The sequence below is a fragment of the Ovis canadensis genome, chromosome 4 (assembly GCF_042477335.2).
Source record: "Ovis canadensis isolate MfBH-ARS-UI-01 breed Bighorn chromosome 4, ARS-UI_OviCan_v2, whole genome shotgun sequence".
NCBI lineage: Eukaryota > Metazoa > Chordata > Mammalia > Artiodactyla > Bovidae > Ovis > Ovis canadensis.
In genome coordinates, this window is record NC_091248.1 from 113953017 (window position 1) to 113965696 (window position 12680).

The 12680-nt window shown below is 47.3% G+C and overlaps 1 protein-coding gene across 2 annotated transcripts in view; it reads right to left on the minus strand.

The window, feature by feature from the left end:
* LOC138439523 (solute carrier family 23 member 1-like) overlaps positions 1 to 9100 on the minus strand; it is a 65170-nt gene extending 56070 nt beyond the window's left edge. The window contains exon 1 of one of the 2 annotated variants that reach the window (XM_069588457.1): positions 8980 to 9100. In XM_069588457.1, the coding sequence (XP_069444558.1) occupies positions 8980 to 9021 (42 nt within the window). In that variant the 5' untranslated portion in view covers positions 9022 to 9100. The remainder of the gene's footprint in view (positions 1 to 8979) is intronic. The other variant, XM_069588456.1, reaches the window with a different exon arrangement.
* Between the last annotated feature and the right edge of the window lie 3580 nt (positions 9101 to 12680).

The following is a 12680-nucleotide window of genomic DNA, read 5'->3' on the forward strand; positions in this document are numbered from 1 at the left end:
CAGCATATAGAATGCTCTAGGGTCAATAGCCAAGTTACATTCCTATCAGGTTACTCCATATTAACTTTGAACCATAAACTCTCTCCTCTAATTTATTGGCTATATAGTTTACCAAACTTGGGCAAATTATTAACATGTATAAGTCTTATTTTTCTGATCTATGTAACAAAAATGTTAATAACACCTATTTCATAGATGAAAAAATTAAATTGGAACATGAAGAAATGGGGAGATGTTGCTCAAAGGATATAAACAAATAGTATAACATGAATAGGTTCTGGGAAACTAATGTACAGTGTGGTGATTATAGTTAATAATATTGTATTATATATTTGAAAGTTGCTAAGAGAGTAAATCCTACATGTTCTCAGCACAAAAAAGAAGTGATGACTCCATGCCATGATGGAGGTGTTAACTACTAACAACTGCTGCTAAGTCACTAAGTCACTTCAGTCATGTCAGACTCTTTGAGACCCCATGGGCCATAGCCTGCCAGGCTTCTCTATCCATGGGATTCTCCAGGCAAGAATACAAGCGTGGGTAGCCATGCCCTCCTCTAGGGGACCTACTCGGCCCAGGGATCAAACTCAAATCTGTTAAGTCTCCTGCATTGGTAGGCGGTTCTTGACCACTAGCGATACCTAGGAATCTATTAATAATTGCCATGGTGGTAATCATTTTGCAGCATATAATTGTACCAGGTCAATGTCTTGGACAGTTTAAGCTTACACAATGTTGTATGTCAATTACATCTAATAAACCTGGGGGAAAAAACAGAGCATGAAGCACATAGTCCAGTGCCCTGCATGGTGCACCTACCCAATAAATTAGCTGCTATAATTGTGATAAGATTCTGGCCCCATGTTTCAAAGGCTTTTAACTCACACTTGAGTGACATCAGAGCATCTGTAGGTGGAGTGACATTAGAGCAGCGGTAGGTGAGAGGAATAGGAAAGCAATGTCGTCAGTATGGCCAGAACGGGTCAAGGCCACCAGCATGGAGATCAGGCAATTAGGTGACAAGCCGCAGCAGGGTCCTGGGCCCTGGTCAGATCACAGAGGAATAGCAGGTTCTGCACAGTGGCACAGCCAGGGTGCCCTGAAGATAGTGCGGGCTTCTCACAGAGAAAGTTCTGGAAAGGATGTTAAGGGTACCCCTACCAACACCAACCTCCATAGTCAAGCACCCTTTACTTCAGCACAGCCTCAAAGAACATCTTCTGAACTGAAGCTGCACTATGACTCCTGGGAATGCTAATCACTTCAATGCTATGGATTCTTCCTATACAGGAAATCTGCTATTTTTTGTGACTATATTGATATAAAGATACATTACTATATACTAAAAATTTTCCCTTTTGTCTAAAAATTAATATTTTTTTCCTTCCGATTTTAAAAGAAATGGGAGCAAAACTATGGGCACAGACACTATGGCTGCTCTCCCTAAGGATCAGTGGCCCTGCTCTGGAGAAGTAGGAGAAGCAGATGAGTGGGGGGCAAGGGGTTACCAGTTGCTTTGAAGTGGAGAGAGACAAGAAAGCCACCAGATCAAGAACTGGGTGTTTGTCCACTTCCAGGACAGCACTGGTCCCTAGGGAACATTATATTCTCAGACAGGATTTCTCAACCTCAGCACCATTGCCATTTTGGACAGGATAATTCTTCCTTGTGTTGTGTGTGTTCATGGCAGGGGTTGGGGCTGTATCATGCACCCTAGGATATTTAGTAGTATCTTTGGCCTGGACCCACTAGATGCCAGTGGCAAGCCCCTGCCCTCACCTTCAGTTGTGACAACCCAAAATGACTCCAGACATTGCCAAATGTCACCAGCAGGGTAAAAATCACCCCGTTAAGAACTGCCATTTTAAGGGTCTTGTTCAGATCCCACCAGGGGAGCTGCAACTAAGGACAATTCTGGCTGACGTGGAGAGTGGGTGGGATAGATGTGCCGTCTCCACGTGGAGACAGAGGAAGCCAGTCCTCTTCCTCCGTGGGATGGAGCACAAATCGGATCTCAACTCTTTCCCAGTACTCGGAGGCCCCATCACTGGCGATGGAGAAAGTTTCCCAGAACACTAAGGTCCAGGTGGTGGGAGGAGCTCAGGGCTGCGGTCAGGCTTGGAGAGAGCGGGTGGACTGAGTCAGCCACAGCACAGCCCTGCAGAGTCACCCTGTTCCTGGGGCTTGGTGCAGCATTTGCCCATGACTCTATTATTTAGTTTCTGAGACTTAAATGGAAGAGTTTTGCTTCTACTCATCTATTCAGCAATGCCTGGAAGCATGCCTCCCAAACCTGCTCCAGGAAGCCCCAACTTCTCTCCACTCCCGCTCAGACTACAGCCCCAGCATGCCTCACAGCCACAACACGGTTTTCTCATCCAAAAGGCCACAAAGTCCCATAACTTCTCTACTCCATCGCTAGCACAGAGTTAGTGCTCATAACACAATCTGTTGAGTGAAAAATAAATAAATGAACACATGTGCCGGGAGCCAGTGTGAGGAACTCCGCCCATGGCAAAGGCCATGAGGAAGGAGGCTTCGGCATATGCAAAGGTGGGATCGAGCCTCAGGAAACCCCCTGTTCCCGAGCATCTACCCCCAAAACCAGAGTGCCTACTTTACTGTTTTATGCTCTCACCTATACCTCTGACTTTACGGGGGGCTGACCCCCCACCACCTCTCTTGGAGAAGGAGTTAACTTGCAGCTCCAGTTAATAAAAATTCCTGGGCGTGACAAGAGTGTTTCAACTTACAAACTCCTCTGAAGATTCTCTACCCTGCCTGAGCAGGTTCGTCCGGCCACATGTGATTGTTTACAGCCTCCCAACCGTGAGAGGCATGAGATGCTTTAAAACTTTCTAAATACAGACTCTTTTGAGAAGTTAGAAAATTATTAGTATAGTACACTGGGTTGATTAGAAATTATATTGGTGAAGGGTTTTTCATTTGTTGAGCCAATATTTGCTGCTAAATCTCCATATTCACTGCCCTTATAATGAATATAACTAACATATAGGAAAAATAAGTATTAACCTTTAAGATTAATCATCTTAAACCTTAGACTAAGTAAATTCCTTTCTTGGATTGCAACCCACTACACCCTCACCCTATAGGAATGCAACTTTATTTGGAGGGTGGCTCCTGGTTTAAGAAAAAAATCACCCCTGGAAAAAATAAGTTTTCTGGTTGACTGACCATTATCAGAAAGGGTCATAAAATGTCAGCAGGCCTCATGGCCAGAAGATGATGTAAAGCCCCTAAGACCTTTGTATGATTTTATATGAAGCACCTGATTTTGACAAGGGTTGGGTCTGCTGACCCCACGTGACTCTATTCATCCCTATGTATAACAAAAAGTATATAAGCAAACCTGAAAATAAAGAAAATGGATCAGTTTCTGGAAAGACTGATTCCCCCATGTTTTTCTTTCTTGTTCTCCGTTTTTCTGGCTGAATTCCCATCTGGAGCATGTGTACTCACCAAGCCTGCTAATTTTGCCTGGGCTTCTAAGATCGGACTGGGGAGGCCTCAGTGCCTCCTCTCCTTTGGGAGAACGGAAAGACGCCTGTGGCCTGCATAGGTGGTGCAAGCTTCTCCTCTCAAAGTTTTATTGGTATTCCACGTAAACCAATTTATTCAGCCTCTTTTTCTCCACTAATTTCCCTACTACACTATTCCTGTCTAATCTCTCTTTATACTTCTAATTAAATAGCTTTTTCCTAGGACACCGATTCTGTCTCCCCTTTGAATTACCCTGGATCCACCGGGGCTAGACCCCGGCACACATGCATAAAATAATGACCATAAAGATTCTCTCATCGACTTTTTAAAATAAATACATAACTGGTTAGAACTCTTTGGAAACATTATGCTGATTCTATTTGGATTCCTGAAAAGAAGGCTGTCCTGATGCAGCTTTGGTACTTGGACTGGCTGTGAAAGGAGGGTGGTTTTGCCTAAGCAGGTCAAGGCCAAGCCAAAGATAGGCTGGAGGGTGTCCGACGGAACTCCGGAGCACTTATCGCGAGGTTTTAGTGACCCTGTGGCGCAGTCCTCGAGCACAACCGCAGAAGAACCGGCTGAAGAAAAGAGGAGGGGCAGAAGGAAAAGAATGGCTGTTGATTGGCTGGCTGGTTGATTGACGCTGCGTAGGCTACACAGAACAGCAGAGCACACAGTTTGAACTGGGGCCATGGTGGTCTGTCAGTCCCTTGCTTGGCAGCCGTTAGCACATCACTTCCTCTCCCTCAGACTCCGTGTCCCCTTCTGACTCTGGGAGGGTTGCAAAAATACCCAAAAGCGTATATGGCTTCCTGTTATGTGCGCCTGTGAATGAACTCACACGACTTGGGCAGGTACAGCGCTAGCAAACTCACCTCCTACCTTCTCCCAAGACCTCTTGGAATTCTCAGAAAGGTGAAGGGGTGGGGGAGGGAGGAGGTTTGGCGGGGGACGGTAGGGGGGATGTTAGTTTGGGGCCTCCCCCCGCCCCCGCCCCCCCTCCCCCCACCGCCATCAAGAATCAATGAATGACTCTTCATTCTTTATAGCAAAAAGTAAAGAAGAACTAAAGAGCCTCTTGATCCAAGTGAAAGAGGAGAGTGAAAAAGTTGGCTTAAAGCTCAACATTCAGAAAACTAAGATCATGGCATCCGGTCCTATCACTTCATGGCAAGTAGATGGGGAAACAGTGGAAACAGTGGCTGACTATATTTTTCTGGGCTCCAAAATCGCTGCAGATGGTGACTGCAGCTATGAAATTAAAAGACACTTACTCCTTGGAAGGAAAGTTATTTCCAACCTATACAGCATATTAAAAAGCAGAGATATTACTTTGTCAACAAAGGTCCATCTAGTCAAGGCTATGGTTTTTCCAGTAGTCATGTATGGATGTGAGAGTTGGGCTATAAAGAAAGCTGAGTGCCGAAGAATTGATGCTTTTGAACTATGGTGTTGGAGAAGACTCTTGAGAGTCCCTTGGACTGCAAGGACATCCAACCAGTCCATCTTAAAGGAGATCGGTCCTGGGTGTTCATTGGTAGGACTGATGTTGAAGCTGAAACTCCAATACTTTGGCCACCTCATGCGAAGAGCTGACTCATTTGAAAAGACCCTGATGCTGGGAAAGATTGAGGGCAGGAGGAGAAGGGGACAACAGAGGATGAGATGGTTGGATGGCATCACTGACTCAATGGACGTTGGTTTGGGTGGACTCTGGGAGTTGGTGATGGACAGGGAGGCCTGGCATGCTGTGGTTCAGGGGGTCGCAAAGAGTCGGACACGACTGAGCGACTGAACTGAACTGAACTGAACTGAATGACTCAGGACTTCCTTGGTGGTCCCGTGGTTAAGATTGCCTTCCAATGAAGGGAGTGAGGGTTCGATCCCAGGTCAGGGAGCTAAGATCCTACATGCCCAGTGGCCAAAAAAACAAAACATGAAACAGAAGAAGTATTGTAACAAATTCAATAAAGACTTTGAAATTGGTCAACATCAGAAAAAAATCTTAAAAAAAAAAATGTCAATGACTCTAAGAGTGTTCTCAGCCTGATGACTCTGAATATTCTAAGTTTTGTCTGGATATCAATCTGGACCTGATGAGGTTATGGAAACCACTTCTGTAATTGCTTTACAACACTTTTCTGGGAAATTGTCCTTGTATGAGGCCCAACATGGAAAAAAAAGTTAGAACTTAAGAGTGGAGAAAAACTTATCTTCCTTGAGAAGAGCTGGTTCTTCATTCTGATAAGAGTGTGTGACTTCTGTGAAGCACGTCAGCTATGGCTGGTAGAACACACAGAGCCTGATCAAAATACATCTTTTGCTGTAAAGCACTTTGTGTCACTTACATAAAGTGCTGGGGCAAAAAATCAAATAAGCAGGTACACAGTGGGCTAAGATTCCTGTGTCAGAGATGAGTCACTAGCATATTAAAGATGCGCATAGAAATGTGACATCCCAGAGCTACTGTAGAGCAGGGGCTTCCCAGATGGAACTGGAAAAAGCCCCACCTCAGGGCACATCCAGAGGGGGGAAGTGACTTTATCCAAGGGGAATCCCTAGTCAGCAAAATTCTGTAACTCTCAGACTTCCCTGGTGGCCCAGTGGTTAAGATTCTGAGCTCCCTATGCAGGGGGTCCAGGTTCAACCCTTGGTCAGGGAACTAGATCCCACATGCCTCAACCAAGAGTTCACATGCTGCAACTAAGACCTGGGATGGCCAAATAAATAATTTGTTTTTAAGTCTATGACTCTTATAGTGGCAGAAGAATGCCTACAAGCCCCTTTTTGAAGGAAGAATAAACTCTTAATAAAGCTTTCCCATGAGTCAGCACTGGTATGAGAAGATGGGCCACAAGCTTTTCTTCTGATTGGAAGAGTCTATCAGCTCAACACATGGGCTGTAATGTCACCAAAACACTTGCTCAAAGAGGCATTCTGTTGACGTGTGGCATTTTATAGTGCTTTACAGTTTGCAAAGAGCTTCCAATGCATCCTCTCCTTTGATTCTCACAACCCAGTTTCCAGAGAGGAGATTGAGGCTCAGTGAGATTACATGACTTGTCCCAGGTCCCCTTGTAAACGGGAGAATGGAACTCTCCTCTCCTGGTCGAGGGCAGTTGCTGGCAGGTGCATTCCTGTGTGTATGGGGACAGCCTGTCATCTCTCTAGAGCAGAGCAGCAGAGCAGGAGGAGGCTGGCACAGAGGGAACAGCAGTGGGAAGGAGGATTCCTGGGGGGAAATGAATCCCTTGGCCCTCTGACTCCAGCCATCCCCCACACAGCCTCCTGCTCCCCACCTTGCCCCCTAGGTCTCTCCAAACATGGCTAGGGAATCTGTCTTCCCCATGTTTATATCCCTAGAAGGTTCTAACAAAGCAATATGCACATGAAAACCAAAACATCTCAGAAAAGTGGCCTTTTAATCTGGGTGCTGAGACCGAGGCTTTGAGGAAAATGAAAAGACAGTTCACTGAATAAAGACAGATATGTGCCCGGACCCTACCACTCCCTACTGGCTTCAGGTGTGCTAAAGACCACAGCTTTCAGAAATAGAGTCTTCAATTTATTTCCCAAGTTGTTGTGGTTTTTGTTTTTTTTTTTTTTTTTACTCCTATGAGATGGTGACAGAAGTGTTAAAAAAAATTTAAAAAGGTCCAAAATGGAGTAACTAATGCTAAGCCCATATCAGCCTACCGAGACTTAATAAAGTGAAAGAAAGTGAAGTCGCTCAGTCGTATCCTACTCTTTGTGACCCTATGGGCTGTAGCCTACCAGACTCCTCCATCCGTGGGATTTTCCAGGAAAGAATACTGGAGTGGGTTGCCATTTCCTTCTCCAGGAGATCTTCCCAACCCAGGGATTGAACCCAGGTCTCCCACATTGTAGGCAGACGCTTTACAGTCTGAGCCACCAGGGAAGTTCTAACCTGATATCTAACCTAATTAATTGCATGCAGTTTGGTTTCTCACAGGGAAGTAACGTTTCGCTAGTCTGTCTCAAATTATCTGGTCAGAACTAGTGAGGTGATCTGCCTGGTAGACTCCTGCTTTTCAGGAAAGTGACCTGGCCTGAAACAATCCACTCTTTGATAGAATAACTTTGCCATGCCTCCTTCTGCCTATAAAACTCCTCCATTTTGTACAGCTCCTCAAAGCTCCCTTCTGTCTTCTGATGGTATGCTGTCCATTTCATAAATCATTAAATAAAGTCAATTAGAGTGGACTTCCCTGGCAGTCGATCGGTTAAGACTCCACACTTAACCGTGTGGAGTCACTGCAGGGGGCCTGGGTCCAAACCCTGGTGGGCGAACTAAGATCCTGCATGCTGCAAGGTGTGGCCAAAAGAAATAATAATAATTTAAAAGATAAAGCCAACTAAGCTTTAAATTTACCCAGTTGAATGTTTACTTTCAGCAATAGGAATTCTGAGAGGAAAGGAAATTTCCCTCAGGTGCCTGTCACAATTTTCCAAAAGAGTCGGCCACAGTGTCTTTGCCAAAGACTGACTAGCAGTGGGCAAGTTCTGGTAGCCGGCTCCAGGGGACAGTTCTGAGGGCCCAGCCCAGGCTCATGCGTGGCACCTGTTGCACAGATGCCATGGCTGGGCCTGGTGGGGAGAGGGTCCCCACTCAGTCAGCTCCCCCCACAGCGGCCCTGGTTGTTTTTCGGTGGCCAAACTAGGCTGGAAAGAATGGTGGGAGCAGGGCTCAAGGACTAGCTTGAGCCTCCAGATGGGTTATTGTCACTTTACTTCTCTGGGCCTCAGCTTCCTTATATGTAAAATGGGAACAGAGGTGTATGCCTCGGGTTTGAAGGAAGAAAATAAAGTACACAATACTAGGACATATCAGCCATCCGGTAAACAGTAGTTCCCTGCCTCTCTCGCTCTCTGTGTATGTGTGTTTCTCTCCCTCTCTCATTCTCTCTCTCCCTGCTTTCCTCTTTCTCTTTGCTTTGCTTCAGAAAGGCTTTCTGATCAAAGAAATCATAATGCTGAGAATCCTGGAAAACAAATACTTAGATTCCACAGAGTAAAACAAAGAGGACCTTTCAGCTCTCCCTTCCTTTGTAATTCATTCACAGAGTTCAGCATTGAGGGTGGAATCTTTGCCTTGTGAGGGTGGTGGCAGGAGAACAGCTGTAAAAATTCAAAGTCTCACTTAGAACACGAACCACCTTCCTTAAGAATCCGCATTAGGACTCCACACTAGGACCTTTCTCCAGGGTCTTTCCTCTTTTCAGCTACCCCACCAATCTGCCTGCAATGCAGGAGACCTGGGTTTGATCCCTGGGTCAGCAAGATCTCCTGGAGAAGGGAATGGCAACCTGCTCCAGTATTCTTGCCTGGAGAATCCCATGGACAGAGGAGCCTGGCAGGCTACAGTCCATGACATTGCAAAGAGTCGGACAGGACTGAGAGACTAAGACTTAACACACACCCCAGCTCTATCATCCCCTCTCTTCTACCAGCACTCACCAAGGGGTTGGGGTTCTCACAGGTGGGGATGGCAGAGTTCATGGCTGCTTGGGGTCTCCTTTTTTGGCTTCCTCTCAGAACAGAAAAGAAGCTAAGCCGCTGCTGGAGAGGAAGATTAACTTCTCACAGCCTGCCAAAATAATAAGAGGGAAAGATGAAGACCCAAGAGGGTGGGGCCTCCAAGCCCCACCTACTGGTCTACAACAGACACCCCCTCCAGCCCTCTGCGGCCACTGCAGGGGACCAAGGTACCTCCAGTGATAGTAAGCGTTGCATCATTTGAAAAGTATGGGTAGTTGCAGAGAAGTTAATGATCCCCCAAGGCACCAAGGAAACAAATCAGCGTGCAGCCTGTTGAGATGTGGCAGACAGCACTTTCCGGAAACCAGGTTCTCAGGGCAAGAGAAGAGGGGGGTGAGGCTCTGGGCCAGACATAGAGGCTTTTCTGTTTTCTAAAGCTGGTTTCTAGTGACTGGTTGGACTGGAATGAAAGCATTGCAAAAGTGACACAGCAGCCTGGCCCCTGAGCAACACTGACACAGTCGTTAGGGAGGGACTGCCGGCCCTAAATGCTGACCTGGGAGAGGCTACTAAGGCTCATGGGTGGAGCAAAGACCTCAGGTGAGAGGCTGAGAAAAAATGCTTCTACGGCGTGGGTGCCTGTCTCCCTAATATGCAGAAACTTCTAGTAACCCACCTATTGGAGAGACAAACCCAGGAAGGCATAGTCTTGGTCTTATCCTGCACAGAGTACTAAAATGCTCCTCTAAAACTCTCGATAAACCCCACTCTATGAAGTCCAAGGGGCTTCCCAGGTGGTGCTTGTGGTAAAGAACCCACCTGCCAACGCAGGAGATGTAAGAGATGAGGGTTCAGTCCCTGGGTCGGGAAGATCCCCCGGAGGAGGGCATGGCAACCAACGCCAATATTCTTGCCCAGAGAATCCCATGGACAGAGAAGCCTGGTGGCTACAGTCCACAGGGTTGCAAAGAGTCAGACGCAACTGAAGCAACTTAGCATGTATGCACATGAAGGCCAATGCAAGCAAATACCTGTTATTCATAATGATGGAATGTTCTGGAACAGATAGCACTGGGACTCAAGTTTCAGGAAACACATAGTGGGACCTACATAGACACTGATAGGAGTCCGTCCAAGAGGAAGACCTGAAAACCACAATGAGAAGTTTGACATGGGAGGGGACAGAGCTGACTTAGGCTATAACAGAAAAACCAAGGTCAGAAGAGAGTCAACGGTCACTAAGTAGTTGGCCTTTGCTGAATACTTGTCCATTCTGAAGGAGATCAGCCCGGGGATTTCTTTGGAAGGAATGATGCTAAAGCTGAAACTCCAATACTTTGGCCACCTCATGTGAAGAGTTGACTCATTGGGAAAGACTCTGATGCTGGGAGGGATTGGGGGCAGGAGAAGAAGGGGACGACCGAGGATGAGATGGCTGGATGGCATCACTGACTCGACGGACGTGAGTCTGAGTGAACTCCGGGAGTTGGTGATGGACAGGGAGGCTTGGCGTGCTGCGATTCATGGGGTCGCACAGAGTCGGACACGACTGAGCGACTGAACTGAACTGAGCATTGCACCATACCTTTTCTGTTTTTCTTACTAAATGTTCACTACAAACTAGCATTCATATCCTTATTTTACAAAAGGATTAAAAATCCTATAAATTCAGATTTTTCTAAGATTAAGAAATATGCGTGTCGATGGGTTAAGCTATTTGCCCAAGATTCACAGCAAGTGCAGGAGCTGAGATTCAAGCCCAGACACTCTTGTCCTGCAGCCCACGGGACTCAAGGAGATGACCATCAGAGACAGGCAAGTGTTCTGGGCCTGAAGAGGGCTCAGGGGACACAGTCCAGGGAGTGTGGTCAGAGGGGCTTCCCCACACCACCCGGTAGGGAAATGTGGATCTTTCCCAAAAGGCATCAGGGGCCCCAAGCTCACCAGAGAAGGGGAATCGAGGCTGCTCAGCTTCAAGGGGGTGGGTCCTGCGGGGGTTGGGATCCCCAGAGCAGGCTGATTCTGCGGTCCCCAGGGCGGGGAGGGGCAGGAGGTGAGGACAGAGGGCCGGTGCCAACATTTACATGGACGATGAACAGCACACACTCTGTTCGTTGCTCCAGGAAGACCTGGCTTAAGGGGGGCCAGGAGGGTCCAGGAGTGGGGAGTTGACTGCACTGTCCCTGCACCCCCCCACCCTCACAGACCTGTGGGCAGGGCAGAGTTGGGGTCACCTTCAGGGACAGCGAGAAAAGAGGTGTCTTCTCAGAATCTGCCCTCCCCACACTGGAGGTCTGGCCTCGCCAGGCTCTGCCCTTCCCTCTCGCTGCCAATTTCTTGGATGTACAATTAAACTCTTCTATAGACTGAGGTAAAACGGCGCTGGGTTAGCCACGCAAGGAAGGCAAAGCAGAGAGATGGGCTTCTCTCACCCCTTCGTCTGGCTGCCTGTACAGTGTGCTCAGCGTCTTCCTGCCTCTTCAACCTCAGCACCTCTCTTCCGGGGCTGACACTGTGTCTCACAAGGCTCTGTGTTGGGCGTCCTCTCAGCATTGGCCCTTTGGCCTGTGGTCTCTGCTGCTGTTACCTTCTCACTGAGTGCTGTGAGGAGCCAAGCCAGCACCCCCTACTTTTCCTCCACCTTCTGCACCTTAGAAGTCATTTTCAGGGAATTCCCTGTGGTCCAGTGGTTAGGGCTCGGTGCTTTCAATCCCAAGGGCTCCAGTTCAGGGAACTATCTCACGACCCTCACAGCCAAAAGAGGAAAAAAAAAAACTAAGTTACTTTCACAGATTTATCCCTCCTCTCGTCATTGACTGGGCCTGGCTTTGAAACAGGAGGGAAGGGCCCTTGAGGACTGGCTAGAACCGACTAGATGGTGGAAGAACTGACTCCCAGCAGCCCCTGGGGGCTCATTATAATATATTAAGATGCTGATGACACACCCACAGGCACCATGACACTTCCGCAGCTGACCATCAAAGGCCAAAAAATGGGCAGTGGCCCAGTTCCTAGAAATCCCCACAGCTTTTCCAAGGTAGTTGAAATAATCCTCCCACTCATTAGCCTACAAAATTGTTGTTGTTTATTTGCTAAGTCCTGTCAGACTTTTTGCAACCCTATGGCCTATAGCCCACCAGGTTTCTCTGTCCATGAGATTTCTCAGGCAAGCACACTGGAGTGGTTGCCATTTCCTTTTCCAGGGGACTCTTCCCAACCTAGGGATCGAACCTGCATCTCCTGCATCGGCACACAGATTCTTTACCACTGAACCATCAGGGAATGCCCAGCCTATGAAATTACCCAGTTGGTAAAAACTAACCATCCCATGTTTTGGGGCCTCTTACCTCCTAAGATGGCCCACACTCCGTGGAGTGTGCTTCTTCCGTGACAGCACTCACATTCTGAGATGACCTCATGCCCTCCAGCTGCTCTTGCCTTTTGAAACTGTCCTGATACTGTCTGTGGAATGTGTATTTCTCCAAATAAATCCGTGTATTACCCATTGCTTTGTCTCTCACTGAATTCTTTCTGTGCTGAGACGTAAAACCCGAACTTCAATAATTCTTGAGACCAGGTGTGTGATTTTAATTAAAAAACAGTGGGTTCAAATCTCATCTGAGTTATGTGGTTTCAGCTTTTGCTACCATCTCTCACCCCAAGGCCTCAGTGGTACCCCA